Source organism: Balaenoptera ricei, chromosome 8 (genome assembly GCF_028023285.1).
Source record: "Balaenoptera ricei isolate mBalRic1 chromosome 8, mBalRic1.hap2, whole genome shotgun sequence".
NCBI classification, from domain to species: Eukaryota; Metazoa; Chordata; class Mammalia; order Artiodactyla; family Balaenopteridae; genus Balaenoptera; species Balaenoptera ricei.
The window spans coordinates 113,706,807-113,730,149 of NC_082646.1; the positions used below are offsets into that span (position 1 = coordinate 113,706,807).

Consider the following 23,343-nt stretch of genomic DNA (forward strand, 5'->3'; position numbering starts at 1 on the left):
GCAGGCTCACTCCCCAGGAAGGAACCCCTGGGCCCACTGGTCCCCTAGACCCAGGCCTCCAGAAGGCAGGCCCCCAACGCGCACCATGGAGTTGGGGGAGCCGAGGCCAGGCCGCAGGCCCCACCAGGATGAGTCCCACAGGCTCAACCCACGTCCCAAACCCAAGTGCAGAACAAAAGGCACGTCACCTCGACACACCTAAGCTTCCAGCCCCGTGACTGCGGAACAGGTTCCGGACGACGGGCCCGTGTCATCGGTTCTCAGCGCCCCATGCAGCCCCACAGGACGGGACCTCGAGCCGTGTGCCGGGCGCCTTTCCCTCCAAAGACCACACACATTCCGATCGCCATCCCAGCATTTGTTCTTCTTTGCTGATGGATGCTCACCCAGAACGGTGGGTGGAGAGAGGGCGTCGGCTGACATAAGAAACCAGCTCTGAGCTGGCAGTCCGAACACTGGAGCCCAAGCACCGCATACCTACCGTCCAGCACCTTGAACAAAAGCACGACGGCCACGCCATCCGTCTGCAGTGCAAAGCGGTGCCACCAGCGGCCACGCTGCCACACGCGCAAGGCCTCAGCCTCCACAACTGCGCACTGCAGGGGCCGCACAGGTTGGTGGGTGTGGGAACCTTGAGTGGGGCATCCGCAGCGCGGGGGGCCCCAGTACCCGCATGGCGACTCCCAGAAGCTGCCTCCCCGCGACCCACACCACGGCAGAGGGCCACTGTGTTGCCCTGCCCCACATGGTTTTCCCCACCGCGCGGCAGGGAGCCCGGTCCCTGCTGGAAAGCCAGGGTAACCAACAAGGGCCCCAGCTCTCCCTGGGCCCCTCAGTGCCGAAAGCAGACGTTGTCTGTCGAGGACAAACCTGCAGCCTGTGCCTGCCGCCCACCTGGTGCATCTGCCGCTAACAGGACACGGGCCCCCGCCTCGGCATCTCGAGGCGCAGGGGACGGCACGTGAGAGCCGCGCGCACGGGGCGGGGGCGGGGACAGGTGCCAGCTCATGCCCGCTCTGCTCTCTGCTTCCTGACCACACGCAGGCCTCCCTCCTCCCACTGCACAGGCCAAGGTCCACAGCACCCCAGCCTGCAATCATGACCCCGGCACATTTAGGCCACTGCACAGGGAAGAGACCAGCTCACCTTCCAGAAATCTTCTCTGTTGGCCCACAACAAACGCTGCCATCACAATCGGGAACCAGTCCTGGGCCACTGTGGTGACGGTGCACTCATTTGAAACCCAAAGATGCATGAGGTTAGGTACACACCCTCTAGAGCCACCAGGAACCCTCCCCCCAGCACTGCACACACAAGGTCTCAGTCAGGCGGCTTTACAAATCTCACTTTAAGAACACAGTGCTGGGAAAAAGGAAAATACAATTAAATCTAGCCAGGATACGTGTTTTTGTTGATTGTCATTGAGAACACAACCCTGTCTAACTTCTAGATTCAGAACCCGGCCCCGGCAAGCCCCCAGGCACTGTGCTCTCACCCTGGCCGAGGTCGGCGCTTGGGCCCCCTGTGGACATACCCATCAGCCCCTGGGCCACCTCCCCGTCTCCCATCCAAGTAGCCAAGATCTATTCCCATGGCAGACAGAATGCCGCCTCTCCTCTCAGAGCATCAGAGATGAACTATCAGTAAGATAGCACCGGCATCTTGATAAAATTTCAAAAAACTTTCCATTTTCATTCAAACTTCTAAATTCCCTTTAATTTGTAGACTTAGCCACAGAACTGTCTTGATTTCTATAAGAGTGGATCCCGGGATCCACGCCCCTCTCCTCCTGACTGGGCAGGCCGGCTGGGTCCAGGTTGAGCCTGTTCTTCCTCAGCGGCACACAGGCTCCCCATCCATCCCCAGAAGGGACGAGGCCAGAGAAGCAGGGCTGGGAGGCGCCCGGGCTGCGACGCTAGACAGGGCATGGACTTGCAGCATGGCAACGAAGACGATAGTGGAGATGAAGAAAAACGCAGACACAGGAGCCTGACCCTCTGTCCTTGTTGATTAAAACTGTTCCGAAAGCAATTCACACAATCTCTGAGAGACGGTTTCTCTACTCGTCCGCAGCGTGAGTCGGTACATCTGAAACAGAGGACACAGCAGGTCAGTGGCGGTGCCAGGGCAGACGCTGTGGGGCCAGCCCTGCCCCGCGGCCCCTCAAGGCCCCCTGCTCAGCCCTTCCCTGGAGGCGCCCACTGTTGACAGACTCAAGCATCGAACACGCTTTCAGTGGCAAAAATAAAACAGCTTGACAATAACAAGTGCTCGTGTGCATGTGGACCAACTGGAACCTTCACGCGCGGCTGGTGGGCGTCTGAGACCGCATCGCTGTCGGGGCAGCAATGCTTACCGTGCCTGGACCCCATGAGCCGGCAATCCCACCCTGACTGTTCCCCATGTGAAATGAAAACACGGGCTGGTGGCACCGCCGGGGACAGGCGCCACCTCTTCCCGTTCCCAAGCAGTCCGTGTCCTACACAAAGGCACGCCCGGATGTTTGCAGCAGCCCTATTCAATGCCTCCTGAAACAGGGGCAGCCTGATGTCCATCGACAGGAGGGCTGGGCAAACCAGCGTGGCACCTCCCCGCAAAGGAGGGCCACGTGCTCCACGAGGACCCACCGTGGACACGGCAGCAACACGGTGACTGCTGGAGCCCGGGGCCAGGCAGGCCCCACACTGGGCCACACGGCGCTGCCTCCTAGGGAGGCCGGGGCTGATGCGGGCGTGCCAGGGAACTTTCTGGGGCAGTGGAAATGTTACACGCACCAACAGGTGGTGGTGGTTACACAGGTGTACACATCTGTCGAAACACATCAAACTACCACATTTGGGATCTATCTGCACATCTCACTGTGTATGAATTACACCACAGTAAAAAAAAAAAAAAAAAAAAAATTTAAGCGTATTCAGCGATTCCCTCAAGGCGCTTGACCTGGGCTTGCAGATTCGGCTCCAAACGCAGTAAGCATCCAATCTGGGTGGTTTTGGTGTGTATGATACCGGCTCCCACAAAGTTTGCAGGATTAGGATCGACTTCCTCTAGGAGTGCAGAACCAAAGCCAATAATCTGTGGGAAGAACCGGGAGAAACAGGAGCCCCTTGCACCGGCGCCAGCAGAGGTGGAGGGTTCTCCGAGGGGAGAACCCGCCAGCCTCCTCCGAGGGCTCCGGTCGTGTCCCGACCCTGGGAACATCCACAGCAAGACCTTTACCTTGGCTTTGGTGATCTCTGTGTCCATTGGATGCTTCGCCTTGAAGATATTCTGCACTTCCTGCTGGGGACTGTGGGAAACAGAGGCCAGCGCGGGTGCCGTCAGCTGAGACAGAGCCGAGGCCCCCCGCCCATCCGGGGGCACAGGGCGCCACTCACTTGCTCAGCTGCTTCCAGCGCTGGAAGAAATCCTGAGAAGCCATTTCCGTGGGCTGGAAAAACTTGTTGAGTGTGATAGGCAGCTTCACAGACACATTCTGAAAGGTTCCCCCATACCTGTGAGCAACACAGAGGCATGCTGGGAAGAGTCCAGGTCCCGAGCATGCCACCTCCAGGGCACAGAGGGGCCGCGTGCAAAAGGTGGGGCGGAGAGATCTGGAAGGGCAGCCCGGGGCTCCAGGGAGCCTGGTCCATCTCCGGCGCACCGTCATCGATGGCCGAGGACGTCGGGGAACGTGCCCTTGCCACCCCCGGCCAAGGCTGCCGGGCTGGTCGCACCACCGGGGACAGGCGCCACCTCTTCCCATTCCCGAGCAGTCCATGTCCTACAACTCCAAGTTTAAATCATGTGGGTTTTTTCTTTTTTCCATGAAAAGACTAAAAGAAAACAGTGCGCCTACGGAATGAAACAAAAATTCTGCACGTCTATTTCCCTTCATTTTACAAAGTACACCATCTGCAGGTCTCTGTATACTTCGTATTTGGAAAGGTGCTTTTTCAAAATTTAACCTTACAAATAGCCAGCAGGGAAGGCTGGTGTGCACACTCTACCGCAGTCACTGAAAGATGGCAGGAACGAGCCGAGAAGCAACACAGACACGGCACAAAAAATCATCAAACCGGCCTGTGTGCTCAGAGTACAACACACAGGGGCTCACACACCCGACGAGGACCTGGAGGGCCCACCACCCTGCAGCTGACCTCTGGGGCAGCAGGCCGGGCAGCGCCGCGGCGCAACAGGCCCTCGGTCTCTGGCCTGAAAGCTCCGGGCCTTGGGAAGAAGGCCCCGCCCACCCGGCGTCCCAGACCCCGGGCACGCTTTCCCTCCCCCACTTCCCACACCCCCTGTAGCAGACGCCGGAGTGTGCACGGCAGGTCACCCCTCGGTCCTCACCACACCCTCTGAAGGAAGGATGCAGAGGTCCCACGTCACAGCCACGCACCAGCCCAGCCTGACACCCCCGCGGCCAGCAAGAGCGGCTGGTGCCTCGGCCGGGGCTCCCACCTGAACTGGATGTTGAGGACGGGCGCCTCGGTGAAGTCGGACACGCACTCTATGTTGACGGCCTGCTGCACCTGCGCGCCCCCATCCACGGTGGGGTCCACGGGCTTGGTCTGCAGGCTCAGATGTGCGTGTGTCAAGGAAGCTGTGGCGACGCTGGGAACACAGGCTGAGCCCCGTGAGCCCCGAGGTCAGAGAGGCTCCAGAAGGGGCCCGGCAGGAGTCGGCGCTCACATCCTGACCTCGGACGAAACCTGCCGTACGTGTGTTTTTAATGACTATCCCGAAACACTTAGCTTTAACGGTCCACGTTTAAAACGTGCTTATCTTAAAATAAAAATAGATCTGGCCTGTAGTAAGGAGGTTCCTGCTTCACACGGCTTTTCCAGGGAAGGCGGCATCCTTGGTGGTCAAGCTGGGCCTCCTTCTCCCTCACTTTACCCGGGCGGCCCGTCCTCGCGGGAACAAGACACCTGGATGGCAAGGCTGACGGGCTGGAGAAGCTCACGTCCCAGTTCTGCCGTTTATATGGGACTGTCTCCGGTCGCAGCTCGTCCCAGGTGGCCCATCACTCGCTCTGCCTGGGCAGCAGCTCCCTGGGAGACTCCCCAAGGAGACCAGAGCCCCAGCGGATGTGGAGGCCGGAACAGGCCTGCATGAACTTCACCAGCGTTATAAACAAGCAACGTTGAGTGTGGGAAGGTCCCCTGAGGCTGCAGTAACAGCACCTGGAAACGTCCTCCTAGTCTACCCTCCACCCGCTTCTGCCAGGGGCCGAGGGGCAACGGAACCAAGGATATTGGCCTGGAGGTCGTCCGAACAGATGAGCGTAGGAGTAAAGCTCAGGAACTGCGTGGAGGTCTTATTACCGTAAAATATGAACATCCGGCCTAGAAGGAAGCAGAGGAGCTTGTTCCCACGCCACGCCACAGCCTCCTGAGCTGCACGGAGGAACCCACAGCCCCCGCCCCACACAAGTGACGCCCCGAGCCCGCGGCCTCGGCACTTGGGGGGCTCGGAGCCAGCACAGCAGAAACCGCCACACAGACCTCTGTGAACGTCTTTACGCCCTCAGAATTCAGAATGGAACGTGAACTTCCAATCTCCTAAAAAGGACGCACAGGTGGGCATGCCTCTCCCACAGCCTAAGAAACACCACGGCTCCTGGGTGACGCCACCGTGGCCCGGAGTCTAACCCCTTCATCAAATGAGAAACCAACACCTCCGTCCGTCCTCAGTGAGAAGGAGTCTGAGGGGCCCTGCGGGGCAGACGCGCTGCCTTCCCACCCTCCACTCGTTTCCGCAGACAAGGCTCCACGATGGTGCCAAGAGGGAGGCGGGGCCAGCAGCCCACAGGGCCCCTCGGCAGCAGCCCCAGTAGTCAGTGGGCATAATTTTGGGGGGCTGGGGGAAACAGAAGGCTTTTTTTAAAAATGGGGTAAAACATACAGTATACAGCCTGCAATTTACCATCTCAGCCACGTCTAGGTGCACAAGGCGGGGCACGAAGCACATGCACATGGTCGTGTTACCTTCCCCACCATCATCCCCGGAACGTTCTGTCTTCCCAAACGGACGCTCTGTCCCCATGAAAACTCACTCCCCTCCCCTCCCCCAGCCCGGGCCCCACCGTCTACTTTCTGTCTCTATGGATCTGACTCCTCCAGGGACCTCCTGGGAGTGGAATCAGACAGCATTTGGCCTCCTGTGACTGGATTATTTCACTGAGTGTAATGTCCTCAAGGTTCACCCTGTGTAGCCTGTGTCACAGTTTCCTTCCTTTTTAAGGCTGAGTAGTGTTCCGTTGTGTGTTTAAACCACATTTTGTGTATCCACTCAAATGGACGGACACTCGGGTTGCCTCCACCCTTTGGTGACTGTGAACGTGGGCGTGCGAGTACCTGTTCCAGTCGCTGCTTTCCTTTCAATTCTTTTGGGTAAATACCCAGAAGTGGGATTGCTAGGTCATATATATGGGAGTTCTATTTTTAGTTTTTTAAGAAACCTCCAGACTGTTTGCCACAGCAGCAAATACATCCCCCCAGCGCACAAGCTTCCAATTTCCCTACGTCCTCGCCAACACTTGTTTTGTTTTTTACAGCAGCCGTGCTGATGCGTGTGAGCTGGTACCTCGACGGGTCTGATTGCGTTTCTCAGACTATTAGTGATGCTGGGCACCTTTTCATGCTCTTTTGGACATCTGAATGTCTTCCTTAGAGAAATGTCTAAGACTTTTGCCCATTTCTCAACTGGGTTGTTTTTCTGTTGTTGATTTGGAGTCCTCTATATATTCTAGAAACTAGACCCTTTTGAGATATGTGATTTGGAAATACTTTCTCCTCATAACTTCTAAGAGAAGTTTTCATTAAGTAAAGTAAAACACGTACCTAAATTCTGCCGAAACTCAGACTTCAGTCCAATCTGAAGAAGCTGGTTTTCAAACAACACACCATTATTTTTACAGACAAACCTGGGGGACAAGGGACAGCATGTGAGTCACTTAAAGCCACCCACCCACCGAAAATACCAAGATCAGTTTTGAAAAAGGGTTTAAAGAACACGAAGACCAGAAAAACCTCTCTGGGACATGAGGGAAGGGAAAAGCAGCAAATATTCCAACAAACACCATTAAAAGCGCCCGCTAGAGATGGGAGGTAAGCTGAGAGGGTGACACGGCGCAACCAAGGAATGACCGCAGGAGCAGGTCGTCTGCCTTCCATGAAGGTGCTGCTCAACCGTGAACAGCTTCCACTGACTCAGGACACGGGCGCCACGGCAAAAGCACACACGTCTGTTCAGGTCGGCCCACAGGCTCGGCCACCTGACATGCCACCGGGGCTGTGCGCAGGCCACGCACACCCACGCCTACACCCAGGCGGCCCTCCCCGCGCCTCCCGTCCTCCCCTCCCCTCTCCCCCGCTCCCCCTTCCCCTGGTGCTGGGAAAGCTGGACAGCTACGTGGAAAAGCATGAGCCTAGAACATCTCACGCTACATACAAAAATAAACTCAGAATGGATTAAAGACTGACATGTAAGCCTGAAACCATAAAACTCCTAGAAGAGAACACAGGCAGAGCACACTTTGACATAAACCGCAGCAAATATTTTCTTGGATCTGCTCCTAAGGCAAAGGAAACAAATGCGAAGATAAACGAGACCTAATTAAACTTAAAAGCTTTTGCACAGCAAAGGAAATCATCAACAAAACAAAAAGACAACCTACTGAATGGGAGAAAATATTTGCAAATGGTAAGACCAATAAGAGGCTAATTTCCAAAACATATAAGCAGCTCATACAACCCAATATCGAAAAACCAAACAACCCAATTAAAAAACAGGCAGAAGACCTGAATAGACATTTTTCCAAAGAAGACATACAGATGCCAACAGGCACATGAAAAGATGCTCAACATCACTGGTCATCAGGGAAACGGGGATCAAACCCACAAAGAGACAACACGTCACACCTGTCAGAATGGCATCAGCAAGAAGCCCACAAGTAACAAATGCTGACGAGGACGTGGAGAAAAGGGAGCCGTGGCACACTGTTGGTGGGGATGTAAACTGGTGCAAACACTGGAGAACAGTATGGAGGTTCCTCCAAAAACTAAAAATACAGCTACCACATGATCCAGCAATTCCAGTCCTGGGTATATTCAAGGAGAATGAAAACACTAATTTGAAAAGATACACACACCCCAATATTCACAGCAGCATTATTTACACAAGTGAAGATATGGAAGCAACCTAAGTGTCCGTCAGCGGATGAGTGGATCAAGATGTGGTATAATATACAATGGAATACACACACACACACACACATACACACACTCACTCAGTCAGCCATAACAAAAATGAAATTCTGTCATTTGCAACATGGATGGACTTGGAGGGCGTCATGCTAAGTGCAATAAGTCAGACAGAGAAAGACAAATACTGCATGCTGCCATTCACGTGTGGAATCTGAAAAATAAATGAATATAACAAAGCAGAAACAGACTCACAGATATAGAGAACAAACTAGTGGTTACCAGCAGGGAGAAGGAAGAGGAGAGAGGGAAGACAGGGTACGGGAGTAAGAGGTACAACCTGCTATGCATAAGACAGATAAGCTACAAGGACATATTGTACAGCACAGGGAAATACAGCCACTATTTTGTAATAACTTTAAACGGAATATAACCTAAAACAGTTGAGTCCCTACGTTGTACACCTGACACTAATATGATGTTGTAAACCAACTAACTATACCTCAGTTTAAAAAAAAGAGAGTCTGTTTTCAGCCAGAGACGGACAACCAGCGGCACTGCAAACCTGCCCTTCCCCAGTCATTTCCAACAAGCAACAGGAAAGACGAATTAGCACGCGGGGTGAACGGAGAGAGACTGGAGAAACTAGACAACCCAAGAACTCTTCCGTGGTCACAAAGACCGAGGACAAGCAGCCGCTCCTCGGAGACAACAGAACTCACACCCGCGCTCCTCTCGGAGGGCGGCCCCCACCTCCTGGCTGGATTTAGATCCGCAGAGACAGGGGGACACAGAGCAAGCAGGGAAAAGCGACAGGACCCGCGCAGCAAAGCACGGCCAAGAGCAGCCTGGGATTTCGCCTTCAAAGTGGGGGAACGGGGCCAAGTCGACCGCACGCAGGACTCTGCTGGCCCACAGCAGGGGTGTGAACGTCGGGACACCGGTCAGACAGAGGTGACAAGGATGGAACGGGTCAGCGGAGGAGCAGGAAGTGGGCCTTGGAAGCAGACCCCACAGGACAAAGCAGTGACTGTGAACTGAAGAGCGTTTCTTCAAAAAAAAAAAAGCTAGGTGCCTGGAGGGCAGACACGGGGCGTGATCAGAGAGCCCAGGGGCACAGCACGGAGAGCAGAGTACAAGCGTCCGGCAGGGCAGGCGCAGCCCACAGCAGCAGAGAGCACGCGGGGCGCCCGCCGCTCCCTCACCCGCCCAGAGCCTGAGCCTCCTTCCTCCCTGAGGGCAGGGCGCCCAGGGCGCAGGCCTGGCGGGGGCGGGGGGAGCCCCTGTCCTCGGGAGGCAGGCGGCAGACTACCTGGCGAAGTTGTCCTCGGAGCCGGGAGCCAGGGGAGCGACCGCGGAGGGTGAGTCTGAGAAAACGTCCACGAGCAGCCCGCCGGCGGAGGGTGGCGGTCCGGTGGGCACGGGGGGCGCAGGGCCCAGCCCCAGGAGGTCTGCTGACGGAGACGGCGTGGACTGGAAGAGAGGGCGGGGGGGGTCAGCGCGGAGGCTCCTGCGCCCCCCGCACCCTGAACAGGGGCGTCGGGCGGCAGAGAGGAGCCCGCGCACGTCACTGTGAACCACGTAACCAGGCTGCGAACACGACAGGAGTGAAAGCAAGCGGCTTAGGAGGGTGCGTCCTAATCGTTTCTATGTTCCATTTCGTTGCAGAGAAAAAGCAGATAAAACGCCTGCAGAACAGGGTTTTGTTTTTAAATAATTGCTTTTTTCCTTGTTTTGTCTTTTTTTGTTGTTGTTGAAGTATAGCTGATTTACAATGTTGTGCCTAAATAGCTGCTTTTTGATCCTAGGCAAAAGACAACGAACAAAGCCAAAGCCCTTCCCAAATCACTCTCCAGACTCACACAGGAGACACCACAGTGCACTCACCATACGCTCACTCCCCAGACATCCCCCCACCGGCTGCACAGAGAGCTGGCGCCGCCCCTGCCAGGGCGGACACGTTCCAGAAACGTGCAGGGTCCTGATGACCACGAGGATCGTGTCGCAGCAAGAACCAGGCCTGTGAGAACTCATCTGGAATGACGCTTAAATGTCCCACTGGACCGTCCTGAGGGCAAATATCCACTTACAGTCACCTGAGGCTACATCCGAGAGCTGCTTTTGGTCACTGCAGTGAACATCTTGCTCGGTTTTACGACACACTCCCTCATCTTTCCAGGAACGCGGCCACGCTGGCAGCCACGCTGAGAGCCGAAGGAGGCCAACGCCCTTTCTTTCTCAGGAGTGTGGATGCACCCACCCTGGGCACTGGCCAGTCCGCCCTCAGGCCATGCTGAGGACGTACACGCGGGAATCATTACGTTAGCATAAATAACTACTTGTTTCCCTTTTATATTTAGAGCACTGCACTGAATTTCTAGCAAGATCACACACGTCGGCAGACGATCTTCTGTATGGATTCCACGCTGAGACAAAAGAGGCGTCACAGAACACGTGTCCCGTCCCGCAGAGAGGACGCGGGCCTGAGCCGGCTGAGAGCTCCGCTCCGCGTGCCGGGCCCTCCTTCCCGGGGCTCCAGGGCAGGCAGCACGCCAGGCCCACCCTGCGGCCGGAAGCGGGCGGCTCCGGGTGCAAGGGGCTCCTGGGTAGAGCGGACAGGCCAGGCCGGGCTCCCCAGGAGAAGGGGAGGGGGCCCCAGAGGAGCTGTCGAGCTTCATCAGAAGCTTCTGCGCCGTCGGGGAGAGTCTGGATGAAACGGCCACGGGGGCTCTCGGCCCTGCACCTGGGACGACACTCCCGCACACACAGCCCCTCACAACAGCCTCCCGCCAGCGAGGCCATCTTCGGGAGCCCGGCCACCCAAGGTTAGGAGCTGCTCCCGGGGGGCCCCGAGCCTCCTGTGAGTGACGCGAGAAAGGCCTCTGCCTGGGCCGCAGAACCGCAGCCTGACGGGGTCACTGCACCTCTGCCACCTACTGCACAACGTCTCCACTGGTTCCCGAAGAACAGCGCAAATGCTTTTTAAAGTAGGAAAACCCTTCTGTCCCGTTAAGTCAAACACGGACAGACAAAAGCAAGGCTGCTCCTTGGGGAGGCCCCGCTAGGACGCCTGCTCCCTCCCCAGACCCCACGTGCAGGCTCCACCCTGCAGCACTGGGACCCCCCGCCTCTTCTCAGGACTCGGGGAGACCCTCCCCAAGGAGCCGGCCTGGCACCCACTCTGCACAGGTCACACCCGCTCGAAGCGCCGCACACCACAGGGCGCAGGGCGGCTCCGGGCTCCTCCGCCAGCCCAAAGCCCCAGGAGGACTGGCGGCCTCCAGACAGCCACCCTCAAGGCGCACAGACAAGCACCCCGAAGCCACAGCTGAGCTGAGCTCCCAGGAAGGCCACAAAGAAAATCACTTCCTGGCGTGACCTGTGAGCCTAAACAAAAGGCATTCTGGCCGATATTACACAAAGCAAAAGGCGTCACAGGTTTTCTTGTAAAATCCAGACATCTCAATGCCACTTTGAGGCGGGGCCTCCCTTCTGAGTTTGAAGACAGGAGAAAGAAGACACCAGGAGGAGAATCCCAGCCAGGAGGGACCCCAGCCTCTTCTGTCCTGCTGCTTCTGCCTCAACTCCCCAGCCCCGTCAAGGCCTTCCCCCTGCCCCAGCTCCCTGAGCCGCGAGGACAAACGGGAACTCACATCCACAGGGCCACGAAGGGCGCCCCTGGAGAGAAGGTATCAGGGCTCAGGTGAGAGGTCCTGACTATGACGGGGCCCCAAGTCAAGGGCCAGGCCAGGTCTGAGCACAGGCCGCACGGCGGGCCCGAGGCCCCGGGGCACACAGGGACATGTGGAGCCAGGCGAGCGGCCCCCCGCGGAGCACCAGGACTCAGACACGAGCACGCGCTGGATGAGCAAACCACCCGGGCCCCAGGCCGTCCGCACGCGGGCATGCGCCGCCCTCACAGACGCCGCCGGACAGTGTAAGCAGCACCGTCCATGGCGCTGGACCGGCGTCCTGGAGGGGAGACACAGCTCTCCAGGCTGCCTCCCGACGGGCCAAGCGTAAAGCCCAAGGTCCTCGGGAGCCGCGCGCAGGGCCACGGGGGCTGCTGCCCAGCCGGGCTCACGCACCTGCGCCCCGGGCTCCCTCCAGCGAGCCGAGAGAGGAAACCCAACTCTCCAAACGGCATGTTCCCCGACGAACGCCGAAGGACACGTTCTCAGGGCATCGTGCGCGAACAGCACGCGCGCTCTGATGTGCTCACTAGTGAAAAACCTCTGAGGACAGCAGGAGGCGGGTCCACTGGAAACCAGCGAGCGGCGCGGGACTATACGGCAGTCATGCAAGAGACGGGTGACCACGCCTTCTAAATCCAAAGCCGAGGGGAGACGTGGGAGCTGACCGCGGACCCCAGACAACCATCCGACAGACACAGTCTGGCCGACAGACACAGGTGTCTGGGTCAGCCCGCCCCCCAACGACAACAGTCCAGGGTCACGGATCTCGGGGACCAGGTGCCCCAGGAGCTCACGCAGGGTACGGCCCTCAGGAGGCGACCCACCGCGGCGCTGGTGCTGGACGGGGCGGGCTCAGGGCCCCCATTGACGTCGGCGCTCCTCTCCCGCTTGGCCTCCTCCAGGTCAGTCACCGTGCTGGGGCCCTTCTTCTTCTTGAGCTTGGCCAGGATAGAAGACTCACGTTCTGGAAACGGAGGCATCTCCTCCAGGACAGTCGCCTGGGGGGAAAGGAGTCCTGGGTGAGCGCAGCACAAAGCCCCATGGCCCCCGGCCCCCAGACAGGGCGGCCAAGGCGAGGCGGGGGGGAAGAGAGCAGCGTGGCGCACCAGGATGTCAGTGCTGGCGACGGTGCTGAGCCGCAGGTACTCGACGGCGCGCTGCTGCAGCTCCACGTCAGCGTTCTTCAGCTGGCTGTCACTGCGCAGCACGTCCTGGATGGTGCCCTTCACCTCCGGGAAGAGGTTCACGAACTTGATGTAGGTGGACAGGAGGAGCGCCCTGGTGGGGACGCTGCACAGGTGGAACTTGGAGTGCAGCAGGTGGAACTGGGTCAGGGGGCTGGGGGGGCACACGGGGCACGGCGTCACCGCCACGCCTCACGCCCCGCCTGGCCCACCCCGCCGGAGCCTGACCCCCGCGCGTCCCCGCCGGACGGGGAGTGAGCGCGGAGTGACGCGGGGAGGTGAGCCCACGCTCCGCCAGAACCTGCGCGTTCCGGCTCCAGGCCGAGCCCAGGCTTCCCTCTGAAGAGCGCTGGCCATCGGCCACGCCTCCTTTCCCCCCAGAATCCCCGTGTTCCGTACAGTCAACCAGAGTGGACGTGCCCTCGCTCCGGGCTGTCCTGGGGAGCTCGGGACATCAGCTGGCCTCTACTAGGCCATCGGGTGAGAACCACTGGGCACAGGCCCGGCACTGGACGCGGGACTCCCGGCCCCCGGGTGACTCACCTGGATCTCGGGTCTCCTGCTATCAAGTTCCCAAACTCCCCTAGGATGTAGCCACCGACTTTGACCAGGTTCTCGTGGCATGCTGGGGCCTGCAGCGCCTACGGAAGAGCACACGCGGTGAGCCTGGTGCCCAGGCAGAGGAGGCACCGGTAGCGCTCGGCCTCCGGAGAAAGCCACCGAGCCGCGTGACGAGCCAGGAGAGCGGGCTCAGGCTGCCTTCCCGGGGAGCCTGCTGAGCCCCTCCCGAATGCACTCCCCGCCCCATCCTCCCTCCTGGCCACTTCGGCAGAGGAATCAGTAGCAGGGGAGCCCCACGGGCAGGGCCGGGGCCGACCCCACCCCTGGAATGAGAGCTGCTCCCAAAAACTGACGCTTGGGCCCTGGGCAGGGGTGGGGGCACACGGCCCTCGCCGACGGAGACCGCGAACCCCCCACTGCGGCCCCACGCTTGCTCTCGGACACACAGAGGCCAGCCCGAGGCCCCGGCCCGGGCAGCTTGCTCAGGAGGCCGCTCGCTGACCGAGAGCCTCCCACCCGGGGCCGCCGTGCTGAAATCAGGGAGAGAGGGCACTGAGACTCCAGCGGAGGCAGGAGCAGTGCCGGAGCCCGGCCTGCGGGAAGGCTGGCGGGGGCGGGGCGGGGCCACACCTCAAACACCGTCTTGGCGGCGTAGCCCTGCACGTCGTCCCGGTTGATGACGATCTGGATGACGCGGTACCACACCTCCTCGCTCACGTAGTCGCCCGCGATGCGGATCAGGTTCAGGATGGTGTCCACGTACCACGTGTAGTCCACGGCGTACTTCTCCGCCAGGATGGCGACCTTCAGCACCTGCAGGGCACGGCCACTCAGGGAGGGCCTCAGAAGGGCCTGAACCCACGCCAAAGCGACCCCCACCTCTCAAAGGCGCCCGTAAGTCTAAGGTTCCAGGAGCAGACGTGGAAAGACGTGTCGAGGGAGAACAGGCGAGACGGGCACAGCTGCAGGAGGCACGGCGAGCCCCGCCAGCCCCGCCCACCCGGCCCGCGGCCCAGGCAGCCCCGCTGGCAAAGCGCCGGCCGCGCTCGCTGGGCCTCCTGCTCCAACAGCCCTTCTCACCGGCTCCCCAGGGCCCCTGCTCCGGGCTGTGGAAAGGAGACCCCTCACCTCCCCAGGGTACAGCCTCCTCCTGCACTGAGCCTGCCCTGAGCAGCACTGCCGCCGACCTGGAGCCCGGCCCCCCGCGCTGCCGCCCTCACGCCCACCTTCCCCAGCGTGACCTCCTGACCGCGCCCCAGAGGCCCCGTCCACCTGCTCTGCACACCCTCTGGCCTCCAAGTCGACCCTCCGTAACGACCCCAGAGCGTCACTCCAGGACACCCGCCTCGTCACCGCCCTCGGCTTCAAGTCCTTCAAGCCCAGAGCTGGCCCCAAAGCTGGGCGCTGGGGGCCCCTCACTGCCACGCCGGCCTGTGTCTCCGCTGTGCCCACCCCCCACGCACGCCCTGCTCCCTCCGTGCTGAGCACCTGCCTCCTGGGACCTCTGCACAGGAGGGGGAGGCGGAGGAGGGGGAGGAGGGGAGGAGGGGGAGGGGGAGGAGGGAGGAGGGGGAGGAGGGAGGAGGGGGGAGGGGGAGGGGAGGAGGGGGAGGGGAGGGCCTCTGCAAAGTGATTCTGAAAGACCGGAAGGCTCCACTGAAAACGCTGATAAAAAACTAAAGCAAAGGACTCTTCCATCCAGTATGCAGTAGACTCCCAACAAAGGCTGTAAGAAGGCACCTCAGCTGAGCCACACAAGCATCGGTGCCGGTGACGACACAGAGGCCGCCAGAACTCACAATCTCTTCTCGGATAGAGTAGTCGGCCGTCTCCAAGTAGCTCAGCATCTCGGCCACGATCTGCTGGGCGTTGCTGCGGTCGCACATGGCGTAGAGGAGGTCCACGGCCCGCTGCCGCACGCTCACGTCCCGCTCCGTCTGGGGAACGAGCACAGAGCCAACAGCCACATGAAAGGAGCCTGGGCAGGGGACGGTGGCAGTCCGCTGTGACACATACCCTCCCATGGTCCCGAGCCGGGCGGCTCAGGCACACCCCCCCGACCCCGTCCCAATGCTCACTCGGAGCTCTCCCCACTCACCTCCCAAATCCAGGGCCCCGAGAGCCCCTCACTTGCCACCCCACTGCCCCCCTCACTCCGGCACTCGGACCAGGCGGCTCTGGACCGGCCAAGATCACGACCCCGCTCCATCCCCAGGGGGTGGGTCAGAGGCCGGCCCCTTCCGCGTCGCCTGAGAGCCTGTCCCCGTGCTGGCTCCCAGCCCCACCGCGGACCCTCAGAAACAAGAGCACGGCTGCTCCCCAGCACAGGACAGCATGAGAGGCGCTGCCGTGGGCCCAGCCACAGGCACGGCAAGAGCAAGTCTTTCTCATCCAGGCAGTGACTGAAAGAGACGCCAAAACCACCCAGGAGGAATTCGAAACACCAGAAAGCGAAATTCCAAACCTTTGTACGGCCTCTTGTTCAAAACACACACCAAAAATGTCTATTAAATACATGCAAACCCAAAGGAACAGGGTCAGACGTGTTCTCAGCAGTAAGCCCAGGACCAAGACAGTGGGTTCTGTGGCTTCCCCACCTGCCTTCAGTTTTCTAACACGTAGGAATGCAGTGGATGTGGCTATGTCTGACCCTGAGGAACCAACCCTCATTAGAGCAGAAGACCTCAGCTTGGCTCTTCCAGCTCTGGAATTTCAATTCCCTGGAAAAAGCAAATATTCTTCTGCAAGGAGTGAGTTTTCTCGGAGACGTGGACAAAATATTTCATCCTTCTACCAAAAAGAACAGTTTCTATTGATCCCAATTTTCATTGCGACTCTGCTCACGTCACGTGCCTGGTCCAGCGGGAGATGCCCTGTGTGGTCATGGTCTCTCGCGGGCAGAACCCAGAACCGCCCGGGGACGCACGCAGCCGGCCAGATTGCCCGGGGCCTGAGAGCACAGCCCCAAGTGACCGCGGGACCCCCCCCACCGGTAGCTCATGAGTGACCGCATGAGTGACACAGGGACAAGGCGCCCCCGTGGCCAGGCAGCCCCCGGAAGGGCACACTTGCCTTCAGGGCGCTGATGACCGTCTCGATGTGCGTCTTCACGGCCTCGTGGGAGAACTCGGAGCTGGCCAGCGCGCACATGCTCTCCAGGGCCAGGTAGCGCAGGTTGGTCTCCCGGTGCTGCAGGAACTGGCCCAGCTGGTTACAGGCGCGGACCAGCAGGTTTGGCTCGCTGTGCGGACGGGAGAGGTGGGTGGGCAGGGGTCCCCCATCAGCCTAGGCCGTGCCACGTTCACGGCCACCACGGCCTCCCGGGGCGCAAGGCCTGACGCTCACTCTGGTTGGCACCACATGAGGACCCGCGCCTTGCGTCCCCCAGAGCATTTCTGAGTGCATCTGCAGAACCCCTGACTCCAGAGGGTCGAGGGCAGCTGAGACCCTGAGCCTCCACGCCAAGCTGGCGGGGCGGGGGCGGCAGGGGGACCCGGCTTTCACCAAGCCTCACCCAGGGGGTGGCTCTCAGCCAGAGAACCCGCTTGGCCGACAGCCGGACAAAAGTCGCGACGCCAAGAGACAGACGCACAGACAGAGATGATATAAAAGAGGTTACTGGCTATTTAAGTACCGACTACATGAAACTTGGCGTTAAGTCTCTGCTCGCTCTTTACTCTGCCCTCTGAACACAGTTAACAAGGACAAGGAGGCCCCTCCGAGAGGGACAGTCTTGTTACCGGTGCCCAGCCCCGTGGACCGCAGAGCTCAGGCAGCTGCACCTGGCGGAAGCGCTGCAGGAAGGCGGGGCCGCAGGAGCACCCCCCACCCCCTCCCCTCCCTCCGCCTCCCCCTCCCCTCCCCGTGCCACCTCCACACGCTTTCCCACCACAGCCTCGGACCAACAAAGCCTACAGGGCGCACGTGCTCACGCCGCATTCCCAGGTGGCCCTGGGAGCAGCGGGTCGGGCAGGACGCCCAAGAGAAGCCGGGGAGCCCTCTGGGGGAAGTGAGACCACGGCAGTCAAGCTCACGGCGTGGAGGCTCTGAGGCCAGAGCGCGCGCGGGGCGGCTCAGAGCGCGGCGCCCTCAGGCCGCCGGGGAGGGCGGCGCGGGGGGCAGGCGCGGGGCCCACCTGTCGTGGTGGATGATGAGGCTGATGGCCTCGAAGAGCACGGCGTTCTTGGCGTTGGAGTGCTGCACCTTCTTGGACTTGGGCGGCTCCTGGGCCTTGTTCAGAATCGTCTCCAGGCACTCGGTGAGGCGGCCTCGCACTGCAGGGTCTTCTGGGCGAGACAGACAGACGTTGGCCCGGCTCCCCTCGGCCCGCACGGCCGCCCCACCTGCGTACTGGTACCCCTCATCTCACAACCCCAAAACGAAGGGCGAGGACCCCTACTCAAACCGTGTGGCTGCTTAAAATAAGAGGATTTAACAGCCAGGGTAACTACACGTACATTTTAACACAAATAACATACACAAGTTTTTGCTGAAATATAGATTATGTAAGTCAAGGAAAATAAAATCTCAGAGACGTGGACAAAACACATGATATGAAAGTCTGAGGGAAGGGGGAGCAAAAGGTTTTTTCCTCTACCTGCTATTACCAATAGAAACAGAGAAAACACTATGAAGAGCAATAAAATGAGAAAGAAAATTTTAAAGTTCTAGTCAAACCAGAAGAAAAGAAATAACGGACCAAAAAAAGACTAAGAAAGCAATAAAAATACCAAAACTCCAGAAACTGTTGCAGCACATCTAAGGCACCTACCCAACCACCAGCTGCTCAGGGAGGGCAGGCCCTGCACACCTGAGCAGACGGAGGGCAGGGCCCCCAAAGCCGCCCCGGGATGGGGGGCAGGGGCCTGAAAGGAGGAGGAGGGTGATGAGATTCACCCCCATCGGGGGTCGGAGTCGCCCCAGGTCTCGGAATAAAGGAGGCAGAGGTCAGTTCCACGGAGAGAACTACTGCCGCAGGGGAGACGGGGGCGGCCGGCAGGCGGGAGGGGGAGGCAACGGTGGGGTCCCGCTCCCGCTCCCACGTGAGGGCTCTGCCGCAGGGTGTGCGGCTCACGCTTTAGCATAAAACAGACTCAGAATGGAAAGTTACTGGAATTTAACAAAGACATACCTTGTACAAACATAAATGAAGATTAAAATGTAAAGGTTACAACAATAAAACCATCTTTGTAGAGGCAATTTGGAAGTATTGAACACAAATTCTCTTGTGCATTCTTCAACCAGGAAATTCTATTTCTAGATACCTATCACACTAGTCAAACGTAACGTTTTAGAATAAAACACGAACATAACAATATCCGTGATGTGTACTTTAAGGTTACACAGATTGTTAACAACTTAGGATGTAAGGTGTCAAACAGTTTCCAGAATTACTCATAAAAACAGAGATCACCCCGAGCCGTACCAAAATTGTGATTTCTCTACCAGCTGCTGGGGAAAGCCAAGAGCCATGGCAGCATCACAGAAAGATCCCGAGAACAAGAGCCAGCACCGGAGAGGACTTTAAAGATAGCAAACAAGAGACCTAACCCTAACGCGCTGCAGCAAACCCCTGCGGAGAGGCCTCTGCTGCACGCTGTCACCTGGGGGCGGGTAGCACTGCAGGAGCCGCAGAAGTTTGACCGACAGCCAGGGAGCCGGGACGAAATAGTACGTGTAATCCTGGAGGTCTGTGGAGGCCGACGTCACGATCTGCAAAACAGCACGGGGGATGAGACACCGTGGGCAGGTGTGCTGAGAGCGTGCGGCGCACCTGTCTGTGTCTGAGGGGCAGGAGCACAGCCGCCCAGGCCCCAGGAGGAGCCACTGCGCGATGACGCCCCTCCCCCGCGGGACACAAACCCTGAGCACCGGACCCTCGAGAGCGCCACAGCGACCCCGCCCTCGGTACAGCGTTCTCGGAGCCTGGACTGGGAAAGTGCATTAAACGCAGAAGGGAGGCCTTCGGTCCCGGCCCTGCACCCACACCGCCCCGAGCACAGGCCCCGCCGCGAGCTGCCCAGGCCCGAGAGCAAGCGGCCTCCCATCACGCTGCCACCCGCCTGTCCCACACAGTCTGGGCAGGACAGACACCCCCTCAGCCTCCTGAACACGGGACTGTCCCTAAGGCAGCACACGCCCACCAACACGCAGCCTGGCGCCTCCCCACGTCCTGCGTCTGGGAGCTCGGAGCGGCTCCTGTCATAAAGCTCGCAGTGGAGACACTAGGTCATGAGTGACCTGAGACACGGCCACTCCTGCAGTGGGTGAGCTCCAAGCCGTGTAAAGCACTGACAAGACCAGCAGAAGCGGGTGCGGGCGCACCGAGTGGAAGAAGGACCGCGCCACCACGTGGACACAGCCGGCCAACAAAGGCTGCCTTTCGAATACGTCTCATGCAGCTAATGCCACACTTAGAGACAAACTTACAGCTTTAAATGCACACAATGAAACAAATACAAAAACAAAAGCATTGAAGAATTCATCTCAAGGGTTCAGAAAGAGACTAGCAAATTAACCCAAAGAAAGTAGAGAAAACAATAAAGATATAAGCAGAAAGTAATAAGGTAGAAAAATCAAAATAGGACCAACAAAGTCAAAAGAAATTCTTACACACTTGATGAGATTAATCAAGCAAAAAGTGAAAAGGGCAAATATCCAGCATCAAAATGGAGAAGAGAGACCTCAATATGAAGCCGACACACAGAATAACTTCCTGCCAATATGCCTGAATATTTACACAAGTTAGCAAATGTCAAGAATTGAATTTGAATTGAATGCATAATTAGAAGTTGTCTCACAAAGAAAACCCTAAATTCAAATGGCTTCACCAGTTAATCAATGATAAAAATGTTAGCAAAGATATAGAAAGGAATTTCCTTAATGTGGCAAAGAGAAGGAACACTGACAAAACCAGCCTACGTCGTACTTAACAGTGAAACATCGTAGACCTTCCCCCTTCAAGAGTAGAAACAAGACACCAATTATCCCTCATGTTCAACACTGCAGTGGAGGTCCCGATTGGAGCCATAAAGCAGAAAGTATAAACAAATATGGACTGGGAAAGGAAAAAAACTGTCATGGTCCACAGACCACATGATGGAATACGAGGAAGACCCAAAGCAATCCACGTATCAATTACCAAAAGTAATAGGTGAGTTTGGCAAAATTGCCAACATCAAGAGCAATAAACAAAAACCAACTGTGCAAACCAGCATACGCTATTGTATAATAACATTTACAGGGTGTCATTGAGAACAGCATTTTTTAAATAAAGTATATAAAGACAAGACGAATAAAATATAAAAGAACCTCTACTCGAGAAGTTGAAACATTTTTGAGAGAAATTAAAGATTAAGTAAATGGAGAGAAATACCATGGTCATAGATTGAAAATCTCAATACTACATAGATTTGAATTCTCCCAAAACTGACCTACAGGTTAAAGGCAGCCCCAGTAGGATTCTGTTGAGTGGGGGAACACTGGCCCCACGAGGCATCAAATTAACCCAAAGTCACACCACTGGTGCAAAGATGTACAGAGAAACCAAGGGAGTGCAGCACAGACTCAGCTGCTGGTGTGGGACCAAGGGGCAGCACAGAGCCTGCGGGGAGGAAGCAGCACCACACAGAGACACCTGTCCCAGGTGGATCGTCGCCCTGCACGCGAGCCCTCAGAACAGGGAACAACTTCAGACATGTAAGGACACGAAGGCATCAACCATACAGGAAAGGATTAGTAAGTCTGACTATATTAAAATGTGGAATTTCTGATCATAGAAGACTTCATAAGAGACTGAAATGGCAAGTTACAGAGCAGGACAAGATTTTTAAACAGAGTAGGCTGAACCATACGAAGCTGGCATTTTTGTAGATCAATAATGGTTAAAAGTTGGCAATTCTGTTTGGTTCAACCCCATCTAACCAACAAAGTGCTCATATCTAAAATATATAAAGGGGACTTCCCTGGCGGTCCAGTGGCTAAGACTCCTCACTTCCAGCACTTCCACTGCAGGGGGCCCGGGGTCGATCCCTGGTCGGGAACTAAGATCCCACACGCCACATGGCGCGGCCAAAAAAATAAGTAAATATAAATGTAAAAAGAAATACGAAATTAAGGTAAATTAACAAAATAAAACAAGAACTTCTATAAAACGAAAAAGACAACGCCATGGGAAAGTGGGTGAAAGACTGGACAGGCTCTTCACAAAAGAAGGTATTCCAAGAGCTAGTAAACGTGCAAAGCTGCCCAGCTCGTAGGTAATCAGGAAAACGCAGACCAGATCACAACGCGCGAGGGCGCCCAGCGCTGGGCGGGGCCAGGCTCCTCAGTCACCTCCGGGGGAGGGCTAAGTGCTGGACAAGACAAGGCACAGGCGGAACAATTCGCCAACTTCACGTGTCGAGCAAAGCAAGCCAATCACAAAACAACATATGCTGTGTGATCTTGCCACACAAAATTTAAAGCGCAGAGCTGAATGCAGTTTGAGGACGCTCCCTCCCCGTAGCGGGGCCAGGGGCTGAGCCGCTCCGCTCTGTGCACTCTGCTGCGCGAACAGGGCACTTCTGACAAAAAGGTCGAAAGAAAAGCCGATCAGCTATTAACCGAGACACGTCCACCCCTGAACTTACAAACTGACCCAAACCTCTTGCATTTCAAAAAGTACATATATTAATTAAAGAAAATAACTAAGACCAAAACCCACCGAGTTCTGTTCCCCTCGACGGACTTACTCTGCTTAACCTGGAGACGGCCAGAGAGACAGAGGTTTTAAACTCTTCCGGGTTCTTCTGTGCTAAGGTGGTGATGAGGCTGGCGGCGGCGGTCACCACGCCCTGAGAGGAGACACACACACATTTAGACGCCAAAGCTCCTGACGACACCCCCTCATTTTAAACTCATTTTCTAAACAGAACTTTAAACTCAGAGGAACAAAGGTAGAGGCAGCCCAGGGCCACCTCGGGCCCACTCTGATCAGCTCTCAATGTGCTTAGAAAGCGAGGTGCACACATAGGTTGTTTTCTTGTTCTAGTTTCTCTCTGAAAACCGGGAAATCCAGCACTCCTCTAGCCCAGACCCTGCCTCAGTGAAGGCCAGTGCGGGGCAGCGGCTCCGGGCCCCAGTCTCCACCCGCCCATCGCCTGCCTCTGCACTCGCTGCCCCAACCTAGATCATTCCGGGTGGGCACACCGTGTTCAGACTCACATGAATCTTTACAACCCAAAACTGAGATCGTGTAAAACGGCAACTGAAAAGCCCATTCTTCCCCATTTTGAAGAGTGGTCCAAGCCGTGTCTCTGCCCTCTGTCCTGGAAGCACCACCGGGCCCGGATGAGACCCGACCCTCCCCACGGAGCCCCGCGGCCCCTGGCCTCAGCACACGGGGACCTTCCACGCAGCCCAGGGGAGTCTCTACCGACGTCCTGGGACACTAGTATTTACTCCCAGTAACTCACGTCTCCTGGAGGGAGACACTGGCTAAGTAGAGAAGGTCTCTTGCAAATATAAGAAAGAAGAGACAAAACGAATGACACCCATTGACGAAAACGGGCGTAAGGATGCCAACAAAGCTCCCTCGAATCATCACATAATCCCCCCAGTCCCTCCCCCTCCCCCACTCCTGAGCAGGGGGGAGAAGGCGGCAGAGTTTCTGCAGCGAGGCGGGGTCAGGCCTCACCAGAGGCCACCGCCGTGCTAGTCTCCCGTCGTTCTGAT

At 57.5% G+C, this 23,343-nt stretch overlaps 1 protein-coding gene across 3 annotated transcripts in view; it reads right to left on the bottom strand.

Moving 5' to 3' along the window:
* Positions 1–1,688: 1,688 nt before the first annotated feature.
* The window catches only part of AP2A2 (adaptor related protein complex 2 subunit alpha 2), a 62,758-nt gene continuing 41,103 nt past the window's right edge, over positions 1,689–23,343 (bottom strand). For 2 of the 3 annotated variants that reach the window (XM_059932355.1, XM_059932352.1), the window contains exons 6-22: positions 22,362–22,463; positions 19,233–19,341; positions 17,765–17,915; positions 16,702–16,870; positions 15,429–15,566; positions 14,260–14,442; positions 13,612–13,709; positions 12,991–13,222; positions 12,709–12,882; positions 9,502–9,662; positions 6,828–6,910; positions 5,239–5,330; positions 4,444–4,565; positions 3,378–3,494; positions 3,220–3,289; positions 2,941–3,075; positions 1,689–2,088 (exon numbers count right to left, since the gene is read on the bottom strand). In XM_059932355.1, coding sequence (XP_059788338.1) covers positions 2,011–2,088; positions 2,941–3,075; positions 3,220–3,289; positions 3,378–3,494; positions 4,444–4,565; positions 5,239–5,330; positions 6,828–6,910; positions 9,502–9,662; positions 12,709–12,882; positions 12,991–13,222; positions 13,612–13,709; positions 14,260–14,442; positions 15,429–15,566; positions 16,702–16,870; positions 17,765–17,915; positions 19,233–19,341; positions 22,362–22,463 — 2,214 coding nt within the window. In that variant the 3' untranslated portion in view covers positions 1,689–2,010. The remainder of the gene's footprint in view (positions 2,089–2,940; positions 3,076–3,219; positions 3,290–3,377; positions 3,495–4,443; positions 4,566–5,238; positions 5,331–6,827; positions 6,911–9,501; positions 9,663–12,708; positions 12,883–12,990; positions 13,223–13,611; positions 13,710–14,259; positions 14,443–15,428; positions 15,567–16,701; positions 16,871–17,764; positions 17,916–19,232; positions 19,342–22,361; positions 22,464–23,343) is intronic. The other variant, XM_059932354.1, reaches the window with a different exon arrangement.